The following is a 19,702-nucleotide window of genomic DNA, read 5'->3' as shown; positions in this document are numbered from 1 at the left end:
CACTGAGGGACCTGCGGCCCCGAGGACCGGCCCGGCACGGATGCCCAGGCCTCGCCTGGGACGCAGGCCCCAGCCTCCCCTCCCCGCCAAGGGGTCTCCGGACGCCCCCCACCTGCGACCCCACAGCATCCACGGCGAGCGACTCAGCTGCCCGCCCTAGGCAGCGGACCGCAGCGACTTGCAGATCATCAAGGCGAGGTGCGGAGACATTGGCAATTGATCTAGAAGCCACCCCAAGAATCACTAAGCGGGGACCGGTCACGCAGGACATACCTCCTGGAGTGTACTGTGTGCAAAGATAGATAAACTTATCCCTTCATTGCACACTCAGTCTTCACACTGTCAGTCCTTCGGGGGGGTATATTTGGTTGGTTGGTTTGGTTTTTTTGGGGGGGTGGGGGGCTGTCGTAGGGCTTGAACTCAGGCCTGTTCATTGTCCTTAAGTCTATTTTGCTCCACGGCTCCATTTCCAGTTTGCTGGTGGTTAACTGGAGATAAGATTCCCACAGACTTTCCTACCCAGGCTGGCTTTGAACCGCAGTCCTCACATTTCAGCCTCCTGAGTAGCTCGGAGTACAGGTGTGAGCTACAAGCGCCAGGCCCTTTTTCACGCTTTTTTTTTTTTCTTCCCCAAACTCAAGCTAAAGGCACTGTCCCTTCGCTTTTTTGGAAGTGTTTTAGTCACTATAGAAGCGAGTCAAAAAGAAACACATTTAAGAATGGTTAGACACAAAGTATATGTGAACAAGTGGTATTACGTAGGCCAATGTAGTACTTTAAGGTATTAGTTAAAAAATTCTTTAGAAACCCACCAAAATCTTAGAGGGGTAGGCTCAACTCTAAAACTTGGATGTAACTTGCTCCCCATATATACCAAATAATACCAGTAAGGAAATTCCTTCTCTATCTATCCCAATGAATAAAGAAAAACACCAAAATAAGCATTGTATGTTTCAATTCTCCCTATGGTTTCTGGAAACTAATTATACTGGTAATTCAACAGTAGTTTTTGCGTAGTGGTTTAAAATAACGTATCCCTGTGAGCACAAATGGTTCAATTCCTGCGGCTTTATTTTTTTTTCTCTTTTTTTTTGGGGGGGGGGGTGGGAGTGGGGGGATACTAGTACCAGAATTTGAATTCATTGCGGTCACACTCATTCAGTTGTTTTGCTCACAGATAGTGCTCTACCACTTGAGTCATACCTTTAGCATGGCTGTTCTACCTTGGGTTAGCTTGAAACTTGTATCTTCACATCTCAGTCTCCTGAGCAACTAGAATTACAGGTGTGAGGCACCCAGGTATTGGAAAAGTGCAATAACTGGAGCTGTGAACTGTGACTCAAGTGATACAGTACCAGTCTTTAGCAGAAAAAGCTAAGGGACAGCACCCCTGCCCTAATTCTGGTACACACACACACACACACACACACACACACACACACACACACACACACACACACACCACACTCTTCCCTTTCCATTCTGTGCTTGAAAATATGGCATTTACAGCTGGGTTGTTGTTTTTTATTTTTAATGATCAAGATCTAGAAAATATAGATCTCTAAATTTTATCTTTTGCTTTTCCTTTTTTGACATTGCTTCCCCAGAGGCTCTGTTGTGGCTTCTACATAGCAACCCCACATCAACTCTACCCCGGGCCATGTTGTGTTATTGTCCCTGCATGTGGCTGAGAATAGAGAAAGGAGCGGATTTGCAAGGGGATAATGGCATTCTTCTCAGCAGACTCTTTTAATCCAGAGTTTTTATTTTTGAGGATTTGGGGATCCACTTTTTTTCTTGAACGGAAGACTGATTTCATAACGTACTATTGTGCAGAAAAATCAAGACATTGTTTAAAAGTCTGCTAAAGATTCTGGTGGAAAAGATAGGGTGAACATTTTAAAAATAAAACCCTATGTCGATATGAAACTAAACCAGATCTAAACTAATGCCTTGAATAGAACATAACTTTTCTTGCTTGGCTTTTATTTTTCTTTCTTTAATTTTCCAGCTGGGAATATTTTGTGGCATATTAATGCCACAAAAACTTGGAGAAAAAGACAAGTTTGTTATTTGCATGAATCTTGGTCCTTGTACTTAGGTCATTGTCCAGGTGACTCAGTTCTTCAAATTATCTGTTACATTTGGCTTAAAACCAACAATATTCTCCAGAAAATGAGTGATCAGAAGCCATTATATGCTAATTAAGAAATAGTGGCTCCTGCTCTTTCCCGTCTTGCAAGATGGCGGGTGAAAAGGCTGAGAAGCCGGACACTAAGGAGAAGAAACCTAAAGCCAAGAAGGCTGGTGCCGATGGCAAGGTGAAGAAGGCTGCCCCTAAGTCTAAGTCCAAAAAAAAAGGCCAGGAAAGGGACTCCCCACTGCAGCCGAAACCCGGTCCTGGTCCGAGGAATTGGCAGATACTCTCGGTCTGCTATGTATTCCAGAAAAGCCATGTACAAGAGGAAGTACTCGGCTGCTAAGTCTAAGGTTGAAAAGAAAAAGAAGGAGAAAGTTCTTGCTACTGTCACAAAACCAGTTGGTGGTGACAAGAACGGAGGTACCCGGGTGGTTAAGCTTCGAAAAATGCCTAGATACTACCCCACTGAAGATGTGCCTCGGAAGCTGCTGAGCCATGGCAAGAAGCCCTTTAGTCAGCATGTGCGAAGGCTGCGAGGCAGCATCACTCCAGGGACCATCCTCATCATCCTCACTGGGCGCCACAGAGGCAAGAGAGTGGTTTTCTTGAAGCAGCTGGGCAGTGGCTTACTACTTGTGACTGGACCTCTGTCCCTCAATCGTGTTCCTCTGCGTAGAACACACCAGAAGTTTGTTATTGCCACCTCCACAAAAATTGATATCAGCAAGGTGAAGATCCCCAAGCACCTCACCGATGAGTACTTCAAGAAGAAGAAGCTGTGGAAGCCCAGACACCAGGAGGGCGAGATCTTCGACACAGAAAAAGAGAAATACGAGGTTACAGAGCAGCGCAAGGTTGATCAGAAAGCAGTGGACTCACAAATTCTACCCAAAATCAAAGCTGTTCCTCAACTCCAAGGCTACATGAGATGTCTTTTTGCTCTAACAAATGGGATTTATCCTCATAGTGTTCTAAACTTAAAAAAAAAAAAAAAGAAATAGTGGCTCCTCTAGGGAACACAGCTTACAGAGTGAAAAAAAACTTTGCCAGATATTCACACAATGGGAATATACATAGATAGCAGAGCAGATTTTTTTTAATCAACGAAGTGCAAAGGGGCCAGGTGCCAGTGGTTCACATCTGTAATCCTATTCAGGAGGCAGAGATCTGAGGATCGGGCTTCAAAACCAGCTCAGGTAGGAAAGTACACAAAACTCTTATTTCCAATTCATCACCAAAAGATAAAACAAATAAAGAGAAGTGGAGTTATGGCTCATAACTCTATGTGGTAGAAATGGTAGAGCATTAGTTTGAGCACAGAGGCAGTGCCCTAGTCCTGAGTTCAAGCTCCAGGACACACACACACACACACACACACACACACACACACACACGCATACACACACAAGCACAAATGACTACATGCAAAAATGATTGACATCTATCTATCTATCTATCTGACAAGGTCTTACAATGTAGCCTAGGCTGGTCTTGAACCCACTAGGCAGCTCAGACTAGCCTTGAACTTCTGATCCTCCTGCCTCTGACTCCAAAAGTGTTCAGATTACAGGTGTAAGCCAATACTCCTGGCTTGTTTTTTATCTACTGTGTGACTATACCAACCAACAAAATTTACAAACTAAATATAAACACAACAATAAAGTCAATTCTATTGAAATAAATACTGATTTGATGTGATTGGTATTACTTTTAAAACTACTTTAGATACTCACTGTCAACATATATTCCATACAACCCCAAATCGCAACCTTGGGTACTTTTAGTATGTGTAATGTTTTATATTGTGTTATATGCCTGCCACTTCTCTCTTTTGACTATATGGAGAAATCATTGTTTCTACAGTGTTGTTTGTCTATCATTGTCAATAAATAACATATTTTTTCAGTTGCTTTTTTCTTGTTTATAGATAAAAAAAAGTTTAGGGCTGGGAATATGGCCTAGGTATACATGAAGCCCTGGGTTCGTTCAATTCCTCAGCACCACATATATAGAAAAAGGCCAGAAGTGGCACTGTAGTTCAAGTGGCAGAGTGCCTTGAGCAAAAAGAAGCCAGGGACAGTGCTCAGGCCCTGAGTTCAAGCCCTGGGACTGGCAAAAAAAAAAAAAAGTTAAATAAAAGGTACTCCCAGACAAGCCATAGTTGTTCAAACTCGTAATCCTAGCTAATTGGGATGCTGAGATTCAGAGGCTCTAGGTTCAAAATCAGACTCAGCAGAAAAGTTAGTGAGACTGTATCTCTCTTTCCAAAATAACTAGCAAAAAAGCTGGAGGCATGGCTCATGTGGTATAGAGCTCTCAGAAAGCAAGCTTAAGATCCTGAGTTCAAACTCTACTACTCACATCCATGCACATTTCGGAGTTAACACATTCAGAAATATATATATATATGCTGGGTTGTGTAGGAACTGCAGTTTTGACCAGGTGCAGACAACAACAGGGATACAATGACAAGAGTCGACAGACCCTGAGCATGTTTGGTTTTTCTCCAGGATTGGTTCCTTGGACCCATTCACTCAAGGACGTTCAGGGTCTACTGTACTTGGCCCAATTCCCTGACCCTGTTCCCGTGTGTTGTCACTATGTTACCGGGGTCATTAGAATTCATTTGAAATACTGGATAGGAACCGGGAGCTGTAATCCTGGTTACTCAGGAAATTGAGATTTGAGGATCACAATTTGAAGCCAGCCAAGGCAGGAAAGTGTATGAGACTCTTATCTCTCCCGAACAAACTACTAAAAAGAAAATCTGGAAGTAGAGCTGTGGCTCAAGTGGTACAGCACAAGGTGCTAGCCTTAAGCAAAAGCAGCTCAGGGACAGTGCCTAGGCCCTGAATTCAAGTCCCAGCACTGCCATTAAAAAATTGTTTTATTTTGTATGCATTGCATTTTTATGGGTTCCTTGTTGGAGCAGTACTGATTTCTCTAGTGCAATTAAAGTCAGTTTACTCACTGAGCATGTATCTGTCCCTAGCCCTGTGTCCACTAGAGAACAGTCTGGTTCAATGTCTACAACAGTGTTACAGGTTACTAGGGGCCAGGAATCCCCTGAGCTCCAATGTCCCAGGGGCAGCTTGGCTCCTGAAGGAAAGGCTTGAGGGCATATTTGAAGTAAGAACTCAGCTTCCTGTGCCCACACTTTTGGCATCTGTGTTCTAGACCAACCAAGAGGTAATGTGGCCATCATGTCATCTAGATGTTGACAATCTTGGGTTCCTGAATCCTGGAATCCGTGTGGGACAGTGAAGAACAGAAGAACCACACATTTGCATGGAGAATAATACAGAAAAGCCTCCGCATTGGCAAATTCTGAGGTGTGAAAAGACTTAGGGGTGTGTGTGTTTTGTATGTGTGTGTGTGATCTATCTTAAGAAGTTGTGTGCTATAGGTACCTTAAAGCTCAGTTGTTTATATTGCAATTTGACTATTTTCTGACTTTTCACACATATGCAACACACACACACACACACACTTCAAGATTTGCCTAATTAGAAAGTAAAATAGCTAAGGAAAGCAATAACGTAGAGACTAGCAGAAAAACTTTAAAAAAAGAAACCCATCCTATTAGTTTTTCAGGATGCAAAGATCTCAGAGGCTTTCAGAGATATTTGGGGCCATATTTTTCCCTTACTTCATAATCAAGTCATATTAATGAAAACCAAACACACAACTTGAACTAAACATCTGTTTCACTCATGAGTAATAATGAAGCAGACATTTCAAATCAGTGTTGATCTAATGTTTTTAGAACATTTATTTAATTTTCAAGGCTCAATATCTGCCAAGTAAATAACCAATTTCAAGTTCACTCTCATTTAAAATAAAAAAAATCTAATTAGTATAAAGCTATTTCACAGCTGTTTTAAATAAAACCATAGTCAAACCATGCAGCATTTGGGGTTTGCTCTAGCATCCCCAAATCAAATAGATTTTATTTTTGTTCAGTTATAAGAACAACACAAAATTACGTTTTATTTTGAAGTCTTATGCTGAGTTTCATAATCTCATAACCTTAGATTCTAAGATTGGTGATATATGTATATTACACATATGAAAATATTTTTAAAATTTTTATAATCAAAATAGTTTAAAAATCACTATTAGTACACTTATCTTTTTCCTTTTTTTGCATTAAGAAGCATACTAGACCTTTAAATACCACATGCAGACTTTCAAAACCTTGAAAGAGTTCATTCTTTTCTAGTAAAAATTGTATTTGTTCCATAGATTATTGAAAGAAATTGTTAATAAATTATTACACACGGAACTATCCAGGGTACATTATCAGGACTTGCATTTGTTTGGGTCAAAGATTTGTCAGGGGACTGACTGGGCAAAGAAGTTCATGTATATAATCTCAGTCACATGGGAGGTTTAGAGAGAGAAGATAAAAGTTTAAAGCAAGCCCAGGCAATATGCTAGTGAGAGTCCATCTTAAGCAATAAGCTGGTGGCAGTGTGTGCACCTGTGTTTCCACTGTAGACCCATACACAGATTAGCTTCATTCACAGTGGCCTGGGGCAACCGTAGACCCTACCTGAGAAATAACTAAAGCAAAAAAAAAAAAAGGCTGCGAGTGTGGCTCAAGTGTTAGAACTGCTGAAAAGAAAGCCATGACTCAAACTCCAGTGCTGTCTTTCTCCCCCTACTGGTTTTGGTATCTTTCATCCTTTGATAAACAAAATGACGTCCAACACTGGCTTATGGTAGCCGAATTTGAGCTGGATCCGCCTGGCTACCATCTTGGATCGGTTGGAGTTCCTCTGTCTCTCACGGTGTCTGTGGTAAGAAGCCTTGCAGGAAAGGAATGGGAGAAGACTGCTGCGAAAGGCAGGGGAGGAGGAAGGGCAGAGTGCAATTAGAAACCAGGCCTTGCAGCTGGTGCCGCACCTGGCGATGACACCTGTGACCCAGCCCATCCAAACCACTTCCGACCGACGTGAGAGATGAATATCGAAACAAAACCACAAGCACCGCGCTCACTGCGATTCAGGCCCACTGACAGGGGCAACAAGCTGGACGCGCAAATCTCCAAGAGCTAAGGGAGTGGGGAGGCAAAGGAATCCAGACTAAAACATTGCATCCTCAACCTCAGCCCCCCATCTGCCACTGCACCCCGGCCCCCCAACTCCATCACATTTTCCCACTTCTAAAATGACTGATGCAAAAATGACTGTGCAAGAATTGCAAAGGACTGACTCCGAAGCAATTAATTACTCTATAAATTAGAAAAAAGGAAAAACTATAAGGTATGGCTTCATTTAGTGCTGGTACTGGGGTTTGAACTCAGGGCCTGGGCTTTTTTGTTCAAGGCTACCACTTAAGCTCTGCTTCTAGTTTTTACTGGGTTAACTGGAGCTGAGAATCTCACGGACTTCCTGCCCAGGTCAGCTTCAGACTTTGATTCTCGGATCTCAGCCTCCTGAGTAGCTAGGATTACAGGTGTGAGCCACCAGCAGTTGGCAAGAGTAAATTCTTTTTTTTTTTTAATTAAAAAACTTTTGGGTGCAGGTTCTTGGCTTACAGGCAGGTAAGCCTTGAACTAGTTATTTAGTCCAGACTAGTCTGGAGCTCACGAGTCTCCCGCCTCATGTGCTGGGATGACAGGCAGGCACCATGGTGCCCCGATGGAAAGATGTCATTGTGGATCCCAACACAGAGCTCAAGACCCTAGTTAAAAACTCAAGATTGCCCAAAATAAAATAAATTCAATACAGTCCTGTTTAAAAGGATTTCAGTGCCCTGTTACATTAAAAATAATTATGAGGATGTATGAGATAGATATTTGACTCTTACAGCTGTTCTCTTGTCAGAACCGGGAGAAGCAGTGGTGGACTGCCAGGCGGATGGAACTGGCGGGCTTTCTGTATAATGCCATTTGAAACAAAGCAGGTGCATGCCTACCTAAAAACATTACTAACAAACTTGCACTCTCCCTTATTGAACAAAGGATAAAAGCAAAACCAAATTTATACCAACCAAAATCAGCTGGGTCCTGGTGACTCACACCTGTAACTCTAGCTTCTAAGGAGACTGAGATTTGAAGATCAAGGTTCTAAGCCAGCCAGCCAAATGTGCAATACTCTCAATTAATTAGCAAAGAGCTGGAACTGGAGGCATAGGTAAGTAGTAGAGCAGAAAAGCTGAGCAACAGTAAGAGACCTTGATTCTAGCTTCAGTGAATAACTGCAAACTGTAGAGCACAAAACTATCACGTGCTAGACCCTGAATACTGCCAAATAATACCCCCCCCCAAAAAAGAACACTGTCTACATATATTTATAGGGAGAATACAGATACAGAAAAAGAAACACAATAATACATTGATGATTATCTCTAGAGAGTGGATTTCTGGGCAATTTTGTTTTCTTTTGAATACTTTTCTGTATTTGACAGATTATCCCTAAGGAGATTATATTACAAAAAAAATCTGCCTGTCTTAATATAAATAGTGCTTCCCCCACTTTACCCCCCCCCGACCCCCCCCCCCACCAGTGCTTAGTCAGCTTTTGCTCTACCACTGGAACCACACCTCCAGATGAACATTTTGCTGGTTATTTTGGATGAAGTCTTCTGGATTTTTCTTCCGTGCTGGCTTCAAACCATGATCCTCCAGATTTCAGCTTCCTAAGTGGCTGGGATTATAGACGTGAGCTGCTGGAGCACAGTGTAAGTATAACATACTTCTTTGAAGAGCAAAAATTTTAGTTGTGCCTTTTTAATATGTTAATATGTTAAGTATCATAATCGAATTTTTTCAATAAGTTTTACAGTAATAAAAATATATAGTGTAAAATAATCTCAATTTACATAAATACAAAATTCCTAGACCATGTCTTTCTGTGGATGTAATTTTTCTTTACATTTTTCTTTCATGTTCTTTTTCTTCTGTTTTTCTTCTGCTTGTTTTTCAAAATAGTCTTTAAGAACATGGTTCAGCTGTGGCTCACACTGGCTTGCATGCTGCAGTCCATCTTTCCTTCCTTAAAAATATACAGAGCAAGATAAATTCCCTTTTATTTCATACTGATCCTCATGTTATTATCATACCAGTCATCTTCCGCAATGACCCTCCAGAGCCATTCCTGCCCACATCACCCCCCCCCAACAGATTTAATTCAAAATGCCTGAAATCAAGGCAATTGTATCTTACCTTCACAGTGCTGGATCACACGACCCCACAGTCGGTTTTTCCTCAAGCAGGCTAAATTTCCCACAATCAACAAATGCCTCCTTCCTCTGGTCAGGGCAACGTTCACTCGTTTCTCTGAATCAATGAATCCCACTTGTCTTGTCCGTACACAGGACAGAATAATGATCTCCTTTTCGGCTCCCTGAAAAGCATCGACTGTGGACACTTGCACACTTTTAATATCAGGACTGTCAAAGTTGGCAGTGGTAAGTAAATGACAAAGCTGTGGAGGGAAGAAGACAGGATACAATCCAGGGTTGCAAAGTTTAGTCCCTAGGCTTACATGGTTTCTAAAATGCCAATAATTAATTAACTAATTAATTAATTAAATGACGAGATGACAATACTGATAAAGCAAAACTAAAAGTAAGCTTTATCTATCACTTGAGAACTCATTAGTTTATGTTGATTTGACTGATAAATAAGCTAGTAGGTAGAAAAAGAAAACCTACTAAAAGTCAAAAGGAAAAATATAGTTAAAGTAATGAGCTCATGTATACATTAATATCTGTTGTGTATCCTTGCATTTACTGATCAAATGTAACTCATTAAGGAACATTTTAGAAAACAAGAGATTATCCCATCTGTTCCCAAACACAAAGCATATATTTTCTTCCTCTAAATTATTTATTTGCATTTCTGCCTCCACAGCTGTAAACTGAATTTAATTAAACCTTGTTAGGTTTACATTTAATTATGCAGAAAAAATCTAGGCCAGAAAAACATATCAGAATGCTTCTTTGTTAGTATAGAAATTACAGCTCCCCAAGGGCCTCAAACTATGACAAATGCAATACCAAACACTGCAATATGTAATTATATTTAATATGTGATAAGTATCATAAATGTAATGCAAACCTTGTACATCTGGGATTTGTATAATGTTATCACCCCAATCATATGGCCGGCTATTCCACTTGCAATCAGTGATTGAATTAGCTTGAGTGTAAATGCTGCTTCTGCCACATTATAAAAGCTGTTATCCCTCTCGATCTGAAAGAAAAAACAGATCCTAAGTCATATTTCCCAGAATGACTATGAGAAGGGAGAGCGAAATCACACAAACAACAATAATTAAATGAAACCAACAAATTGTGTTGTCTGCCATCAACATGAATGTCACTTACCTGTTCTAGTCCTGGGACATTATAGAAACACAAGGTGGGAAGCCAGGCTAATAAGGGGCTCCTCTCTGGTTCAGAAATGCCATTCATGAGGTTTCCTCCATAGAAGAGATCATTAGCAATTGCACTGATTGCAGGGTGACAGCGGTACTGGGTTCTCAACATAACTGGCTTGTGACCCTAAGAAATTTAAATGCAGAAAAATAAGAAATGAAAACAGCATTTTTTTTCTTTAGGGGAAGAAAAGTAACATTTAAAAATTTTATATATTGCTTTATCACAGAATTAAAGATATATTACAAGCTAGGAGCTGGTGGCTCACACCTGTAATACTAGCTACTCAGGAGGCTAAGATCTGAGGATCACAGTTCAAAGCCAGCTCAGGAAAGAAAGTTTATGAGACTCTTACCTTCAATTAACTACCAGAAAACTGGAAGTAGTGCTGTGGTTCAAAGTGGTAGAGTACTAGCTTTGAGCAGAAAAGCTCAGAGACAGTGCTTGAGCCCTAAGTTCAAGATCCATGACTGACCCTCAACCCCCAAAAAAGATGTATTACAAATATGGTAGGACAAACAACAAATATATTTTAAAGAAATTATCAAAATATGTTTATTTTAGAGTACAATGTAAATTATTATGCTATAAAATTACAAAATATTTTGCTAACATAGCCTCATATGATTATGATGCTCTAAGAGGGAATAAGAGGGTCTAAAGACAGTTTCTAGTTGCCGGGCCAGGGGAAGAAGGTATGGGAGCAATTGTTATGGGCTATAAGGTTCCATTTTTAGAAAATGACAATGTTCTAAAAGTAGACAGCTGTAGTGGTTAAACAGCATTGTGACTGTATTAAATGCTAACAAGTTGCTACTTTAAAAGAGGTCATATGTTATTTGAATTCTATCTCTATTTTAAATTACATAAATAATTAACCTTTTAGCAAGGTATCAGTAGCTCAAGTCTGTAATCCTAGCTATTCAGGAGACTGAGGATAATAGTTCAAAGTGAGCCCATGCAAAAAAAGTCTGTAAGACTCTTACCTTCACTAAAACTACTAAAAACAAGCTGGAAGTAGAGATGAGATGGAAGAAGTAGAGCACCAACTAGCCTTGAACATAAAAATTCAGGACAGCACTCAGGCCCAGAGTTCAAGCCCCAGAATCATCATCAACATCATCATCACCATCATCATCATCAATTAATCAACCTCTTAACTAATCTAAAAATGTGAAGTAGAATTCCACATGAATAACAGAAGCATTATGGATTTCTTACATATTAAGGGCAAAGTAATATATTTGCCACCAACTACTTAAGCATATAGGGTTCTTTTTATAAAGGGATGATAAAATTGTACGATTCTAGCTATCTTTATTGGTGGTTGTTGTTTTTATTTTTGCCAGTCCTGGGGCTTGAAGTCAAGGCCTGAGCACTGCTCCTGGCTTCTTTTTGCTCAAGGCTAACACTCTACCACTTGAGCCACAGCACCACTTCTGGCTTTTTCTATATATGTGGTGCTGAGGAATTGAAACCCAGGGCTTCATGTATACAAGGGAAACACTCTACCACTAGGCTATATTCCCAGCCCTCTAGCTATCTTTAAAATGAGTACTTTTGGGATTAGGTATCAGTGGCTCATGCCTGTAATCCTAACAAAAGAGGCTGAGATCTAAAGACTGAGATTCAAAGCCAGCCTAAGTAACAAAGGCTGAGACTCTCAAGTCTCATTAATTAGCACAAAAGCTGGTAATAGAGGTGTGGCTTAATTGGTAGAATGTCAGCACTAAGAGAAAAACCCACGGGAGAGCTACAGGCCCAGAGTTTAAGCTCCAATACTGACACCACTAAAATACTTTTTAAGGGGCTGGGGATATAGCCTAGTGGCAAGAGTGCCTGCCTCGGATACACGAGGCCCTAGGTTCGATTCCCCAGCACCACATATACAGAAAACGGCCAGAAGCGGCGCTGTGGCTCAAGTGGCAGAGTGCTAGCCTTGAGCGGGAAGAAGCCAGGGACAGTGCTCAGGCCCTGAGTCCAAGGCCCACGACTGGCCAAAAAAAAAAAAAAAAAATACTTTTTAAAAAATTATAAAAGTACTTTTAAATAATGCCAACTACAAACTGTTTAAGAACAGTAACAAGGTTGAGGTAATATTTCTTTTTTCTGCAAATCAATAAAGGAAAATCCTGGAAGTACTCAGCAGTATGTACCATCAGGCAAAGTCGATCAAAAAGGGTTTGCTCCAATCCGTTTTCATGAGCGGCATCAGAACCCTGAATCGTGGGAGGTAGCTGTTTGGGGTCTCCAACAAGAATAAGCTTTTCACACTCAAACCTAAAATCAAAATGTCAAAAATTAATCTAAACACTGGAAACAGAGTAGATTAACATCAGTTAGTGCATTTGCCAAAATGTTATCCGAGAAGTCAAAGACCACGAAGTGTACTAGGTGGAGCATCACGGCACCAGGAAACATAAGAAAGGCTTCAGGTATCATGCACTAAAGGATCGCTCACACACTGATATTTGCCCCTTGCATGGAATTGGTATTTCACAGAACACAGTGGGGAAACACTGACTTTTAGAATCTATAAACACTTAAGAATTAGAGGCTTTCTTACAGTTCTTCACTTAAATTCTCCTCTTAAAGGTAAAGGAAGGTTCTCAGGGGCAAAGTGTCTTTTAAATAGGAAGAAGATATTACAGAAAAAAAGTTCAAGGTTTATAGACAAGCTTGTATTGAAACCTCAACTCTGATCGTTTTTCATATACATAGCGAGTTATGTAATCTCTCAGTGCTTCCGTATTCTTAACCAGAGCTCAGCGGTAAGGATGCCTTGTGTGGCGATTGCAAGCATTAAGTGATGCATGCTCACAGTAGAAGCTGTGCTACTCTTCTGCTCTCCACCCAGGGCCTCACTGCTCCTCCACCCTGGCTCCTGAATACAGCAATCAAAGCATCCACTGGCCGAGCTTAAAACTCAAGGCTCATGTCTATAATGTTAGCTATTCAAGAGGCTGAGCTCTGAGGATCAAGGTTCAAGGCCACACTAGGCAAGAAAGTCCATGAGACTCCTATTTCCAATCAACCACCAAAACACGGAAAGGGAGGTGTGGCAAAAGTGGCAGAGCGCCAGCCTTGAGCAAAAAAACTAAGGAATGCCCCCTCACCCTGAGTTCAAGACCCCAGTACTTGCACAAAAGCAATCAGGCCTGGAAACGGCCCTGGGTTTGATTCCTCAGTGCCACATAAACAGAAAAAGCCACTAGTGGCACTGTGGCTCAAGTGGTAGAGTGCTAGCTTTGAGCACAGAGAGGCTCAGGGACAATGCCCAGGCTCTGAGTTCAAGCCTTAGGACTGAAAACACACACACACACACACACACACTCACACACACACACACACACACAATCTAACAAAACAATAACAAGTCCAGGAACCTCCTAAGTCACAAGCAAAACCTGACAGTTGGCACCTGACTCCTTCATTAACTGAGGACCAATCAAACTCAGCTGAGTCCTAATCTAGTACGCTGTCCATTTCCCCTGGGTTATGTTTTTTCTTATTTTATTTTTCATAGTGTTGGGGAGGGAACCCAATGCCTCACGTGTGCTAAACATGTGCTCTCCTACTGAAGTATGTACTGAGCTCGAAAAGATATTTTAAAAGTACAATTTTCCTTTGATAGAGACAACTTGGAAAATGTTGTAATCTTCTAAATTTTAGGGGACAAATGTTCACTTTGACACACACACACACACACACTTAATTTTTGACTTAAAAAAATTTTTTTTGTGTTGGTCCTGGGGCTGGAACTCAGGGCCTGGGCACTCACTGTCCCTGAGTTTCTTTGGCTCAAGGTTAGCTCTCTAGCTTGAGCCATAGCACCACTTCTGGCCTTTTTGAAGTAGTTTATTGAAGATAAGAATCTCATGGGCCTTCCAGTCTGGGCTGGCTTTGAACCTCAATCTTCAGATCTTAGCTAGGATTACAGGTATTTGCCACCAGGGCCTGGCTTAAGTGTTTTTATATAGTCTAAAAAGAATATCTTTTTAATAATCTAAAAATATTTTCCAGGGCTGGGGATATGGCCTAGTGGTAAGAGTGCTTGCCCCGTATACATGAGGCCCTGGGTTCAAATCCCCAGCACCACATATACAGAAAATGGCCTGAAGTGGCACTGTGGCTCAAGTGGCAGAGTGCTAGCCTTGAGCAAAAAGAAGCCAGGGACAATGCTCAGACCCTGAGTTCAAGCCCCAGGACTGGCCAAAAAAAAAAAAAAAAAAAAGAAGTAAAAATATTTTCCAGAACTAAACAACTCAAATTATATCAAAATAAGAAACTGAAGGACACTGTCAAGCAGAGCAGTCAAGCTCTCCAACTGTGACTATGATAGAGGAACTGCTAACACAGTTGAGAAAGCTGCAATCAATGTTCTAGAAGAATCCTAGTGCTAGTGCTCTCAGGGCTTTAAGGATTATACAAATCAAATATATAAGCTACAATCGAACAAAATTGTGATACATTTACTTCAAAATAGCTCCCATTGTATTATTTTCAAAATAATCACTTTAGGACTTAAACTGCTAAGAATTTTGACCAAATCGCTTTAGGACTTAAACTGCTAAGAATTTTGACCAAATCTATTAAGAGACTGGTTTCTGGAGATGTTGAAATGATTCTGACATGCGAGTATGTCTGGAAAAGAATCTTCCAGGTTACCTTGCAATGGGAAGCAGGGAGGCGGGCTCAGTTATTTGGCTACACTCATCCAACACGACCACTGGGAACTTCAGGTCGTTCATGCATGGGAATGGGCAGGCTGCACAGGTAACACCAACCACTCGAACCTTTAGTCAAACAAAATTGCTATTAATTGACAGCTGGTAAAAGAAAACAAGGGAACATATTAACCAAATCTTATAAGCAGAAATCAAACTAGTCCTAATTTATTTCCTGAGGAATCATTGGTCAGTTTCTGTGTTTACATTTTTATGATTCCCACACACAAAACAGAAATCACAGAACACAAGCTACTTAATCTTCAAGTTCACTAATCAGAACAAAAGGCATGGTTTCATATTCAGAAGGAGAGCATTGCCAGGCACCAGTGGCTCAATCTGATATCCTAGCTACTCAGGAGGCTAAGATCTGAGGATCTCTGTTTGAAGCCAGCTGGAATGGACGGCAGTGAGACTCTTATCTCCAATTGACCACCAGAATACTGGAAGTAGCACTGTGGCTCCAAGTGGCAGAGCACTAGACTTGAACAAAAAGAACTCAAGATAGTGCCCAAGCTCTGAGTTCAAGCCACACGACCAACAAAGAAGGAAAGCAGTATAATATCAATGACTTATGAAACATCAAGGATGAGATTTCTATTTTATCTTCCAGGTGAGTTTGAATACAACTTGTGTATTATAACAACATAGACCAAACTCCTCCACAAAGAAAAAGTAATGTGTTAATTGGTTGTTCTTTGCCTAACTGTCAAGTACACTGATATTGATATTGTAAGTTAAACAGAAAAATGTTCTCAAGGCAAAAAGCCCAGAAGGCAGATATTTAATCTTTATAACTAAATGTAACTAACAGAAAAATCTATAAACTTTTTGTGGTCATTGGCTTAGGTATACATATGCCCATACAAACATATCTGTGTGTACATATATAGTTACATGTAGATACACACATACATCTATATGACTTTCTATTATCCGAAGTATAATTGTACTTTTTTGGTAGCAAGGGCAATCCATAAAAATTGACCATCTCTTTTTTTTTTTTTTTGCCAGTCCTGGGGCTTGAACTCAGGGCCTGGGCATGTCCCTGAGCTGCTGCTGCTGCTTCTTTTTTTCTCAAGGCTAGCACTCTACCACTTGAGCCACAGCTCTTCCGGCCTTTTCTGTTTATGTGGTACTGAGGAATTAAACCCAGGGCTTTATGCATGCTAGGCAAGCACTCTACCACAAAGCCACATTTGTAGCTGACAGCAAAGGTCACTAACAAAACATGCTTTACAAATTAAATATTGCCTCCACAGATCCTATGAAACAAGAAAATAGTATAAACATCATCTTACTTTCTTACTTATCAGTACACTAAATAAGTGAGTTGTTTTCTTTCATCAGAAACAAAAATAAAGCCAGGAATCACAGGATACACCTGTGATCCTAGCACGTGAGAGGATAAGGCAAGAAGATCCATAAATTGCAGGTCTACTTGGGCTATATGATAACTCAAAACAAAAACAAAGAAAAAAATTCTGAATGCACTTTTATGTTAGAAACTCTGTGACCTTTAAACATTCATATGTATAGTAATGTGCAGCCCCTGTAGTCTACACATCGCTTGGTACTACTTTAAAATGTAACTGCTATTTAAATTTCTGGTAACTGTATTTCACTAAAACAAACTTTGAATGGGAATCTTAAATTCCTAAACCAAGAACAATTATTTTACTTTAAAGAAAGATTTAATACAAAAACAAAATTTTTTTCTGTAAAGAATTACATAATTTTTATCGTTTAATTCATTACTATATTGCTAGAAGATTTTGTTGTGACCTAGGAACTAGTAATTAACTATGAATGGTTTAAAAAATTAGTTTCATTGTAAAGACATGTCACTTTAGGAACAGGTCAGGACTCACAGTTTGACTAGACTGGTATTCTTTAGCAAAATGTGTCATATTTCTTCTAGGACTAGAGATGTGGTTCAAGTGATAAAATGCTTATCAAGCAAGCACTAGACTCCCTGAGTTCAAACTTCAGTAACACACACACACACACACACACACACACACACACACAGACAAAATTCCTCAAAAGCAGTTTTCTATTGTGAATAGGTAATAAAAGTAATATCCATTTTGATTAAAAAGATGTAAGCAGTTATATTTAGGTTGGGTGAGTATAATGACAGTTTATATAAATCGGTATGGAGAGGAGAGGGATTGCTGCTGCTGAACTCTCTCTCTACCAGCAGCTAGGTCTCCAGTCCCCAAACAGCTACTTTGTATTCATTGAACACAACCAAACTCTTAGTAAAGAAGGCAACTGGCTCTCTCTTTTTTCATTTTTGGTGCAAGTCCTGGGGCTTGACCTCAGTACCTGAGTGCTGTCTCTGAGCTTTTTTGCTCAAGGCTAGCACTGTACCACTTGAGCCACAGTTCCGAATCTGGTGTTCTGGAGGTTAACTAAAGATAAGAGTCTCATAGACGTTCCTGCCAAGGATGGCTTCAAACCCAAACCCTTAGATCTCAGCCTACTGGAATCACCTACTTAAAATCACTGGCACCTGGCTGTCATAGTTGTTGCTTTTATTAAACAAAGTAATCCTCCCTGGCCAGAAATAAGGAGAATGTGAATAGTAAGTAACTGGAGCTCCTCCTCCTACCTGCTTCAGCAGGGTTCTGTTGGTCCCCAGCTTATGCTGCTCAATGCTTTTTCTTACATAAACTCTTTCCACGGGTGTCAGGTCCTCTTTCATGAGGGCATGGAGTTCTTTTAATTGTTCATTCTCATTTTCTGAGCCAGCATGCAAACTGAAAAAAAAAAAAAAAGCATAAAAGAACACTACTCTTCTTATACATCACAAAAGAGAATACAGATTAGATATTTTTACTATATACACATATTTATTGTTATTATAAGGGTGATATACAGAGGAGTTACAGTTACGTAAGTCAGGTAAAGAGTACATTTCTTGGGCTGGGAATATGGCCTAGTGGCAAGAGTGCTTGCCTTGTATACATGAAGCCCTGGGTTCGATTCCTCAGCACTGCATATATAGAAAACGGCCAGAAGTGGCAGTGTGGCTCAAGTGGCAGAGTGCTAGCCTTGAGCAAAAAGAAGCCAGGAACAGTGCTCAGGCCCTGAGTCCAAGCCCAGGACTGGCAAAAAAAAAAAAAAGAGTACATTCCTTTTTGGACAATGTCACCCCTTCCCTGGCTCTCTCCCAGTTTTTCCTTCCCAAATCTCCTCCCCCACCAATTGTATGGTTCATTTTCCACATAGTGCCTAATGAGTACCACAAGTGCATTTGTTCACCGTTTGTCCCACCCTTTCTATGTCTCCCCCTTACCCTCCCTAAGACAGATAAACTTACAAATAAGACAAAAGGTACAGAAAACAAAAACAGCAACAAAGAAAAAAAAACACCTTTTATTTCCATTTCTTGGAGTTCATTTTGATAAATATTATTTCATATCATCATATTCACATAGCTATTTAGCTTTTGTGATCCTCTCCTAAATTTAAAGTTATATTTTCTAACTAAATTTCCTGTTAATCAAGAAAAAGATAATGCTTTCCTCACTCCTATTTAAGGCTAAATATATATATATATATAATTTTTTTTTATTTCCCTGAACACTCATTTGGAATTTAGCAGTCTTACCTATGAGGTAAAATTGGCTTAGCAATCTTTCTAAGACTTCCAACTCTGACAAACTTTTCAAATCCAAGACCAAGAAGCCTTTAAAGAAAAGAAGACAAAACAGATTCTGATTATTTACAAAATATGAAGCAGAGTTTAATGTGGCACTTACATCATGCGCGTGTTTTTGTTTGTGTTATGAAGACAAGGTTTCACTATGTCGCCTAAGGATTCATCATCCTCTCACCTGAGTGCTAGGATTACAGGTGTAAGCAAACGTGCCAGGCTATATCATTAACTTTGCATAAAAGTATTTTTCTGGTTATATGATTTAATGTGAAACATCTAAATTCAAAGAATGTATGCAAATGATTTCTTTTAGATAAGACATTTTATAGATTTCCCCCAACCCTTTGGTATTACTAGGGACCAAACCCAAGACCTTGCCCTCTACCCCTGGGCTACATCCCTATCCCCATTCTGTAGAGATTTTTGAAAATATGTATTATTGGGGCTGGGGATATGGCCTAGTGGCAAGAGAGCTTGCCTCGTATACATGAGGCCATGGGTTCGATTCCCCAGCACCACATATACAGAAAATGTCCAGAAGTGGCGCTGTGGCTCAAGTGGCAGAGTGCTAGCCTTGAGCAAAAAGGAAGCCAGGGACAGTGCTCCGGCCCTGAGTCCAAGGCCCAGGACTGGCCAAAAAAAAAAAAAGTATTATTTTATATTGACAGACATGAAATGTTTGTAGAATACCAATGTTAATCATAAATAAAATTGTCCTTAAAGTCATAGCAATAAATAAAGCAAAATATAACCTTATATCTAGCATAAAAATTATTAAAA

The 19,702-nt window shown here is 40.2% G+C and overlaps 2 protein-coding genes across 2 annotated transcripts in view; one reads left to right on the top strand and one right to left on the bottom strand.

Moving 5' to 3' along the window:
* Positions 1 to 2,222: 2,222 nt before the first annotated feature.
* Positions 2,223 to 3,141, top strand: LOC125341366 (60S ribosomal protein L6-like). Its single transcript, XM_048333369.1, is given in 2 exon segments — positions 2,223 to 2,353; positions 2,355 to 3,141. Coding segments are annotated over 2 exon segments (897 nt in total). The 5' UTR covers positions 2,223 to 2,243.
* Positions 3,142 to 8,798: 5,657 nt separating this feature from the next.
* Positions 8,799 to 19,702, bottom strand: part of Zgrf1 (zinc finger GRF-type containing 1) — a 58,512-nt gene continuing 47,608 nt past the window's right edge. Inside the window, exons 20-27 of the mRNA XM_048333604.1 lie at positions 18,875 to 18,952; positions 17,873 to 18,020; positions 15,197 to 15,324; positions 12,685 to 12,808; positions 10,478 to 10,654; positions 10,209 to 10,343; positions 9,312 to 9,573; positions 8,799 to 9,141 (exon numbers count right to left, since the gene is read on the bottom strand). Of these exons, the coding sequence (XP_048189561.1) occupies positions 8,984 to 9,141; positions 9,312 to 9,573; positions 10,209 to 10,343; positions 10,478 to 10,654; positions 12,685 to 12,808; positions 15,197 to 15,324; positions 17,873 to 18,020; positions 18,875 to 18,952 (1,210 nt within the window). The 3' untranslated portion in view covers positions 8,799 to 8,983. The remainder of the gene's footprint in view (positions 9,142 to 9,311; positions 9,574 to 10,208; positions 10,344 to 10,477; positions 10,655 to 12,684; positions 12,809 to 15,196; positions 15,325 to 17,872; positions 18,021 to 18,874; positions 18,953 to 19,702) is intronic.

The sequence above is a fragment of the Perognathus longimembris genome, chromosome 24 (genome assembly GCF_023159225.1).
Source record: "Perognathus longimembris pacificus isolate PPM17 chromosome 24, ASM2315922v1, whole genome shotgun sequence".
In the NCBI taxonomy this organism is placed as follows: domain Eukaryota; kingdom Metazoa; phylum Chordata; class Mammalia; order Rodentia; family Heteromyidae; genus Perognathus; species Perognathus longimembris.
This window is presented reverse-complemented; position numbering and strand designations above follow the sequence as displayed.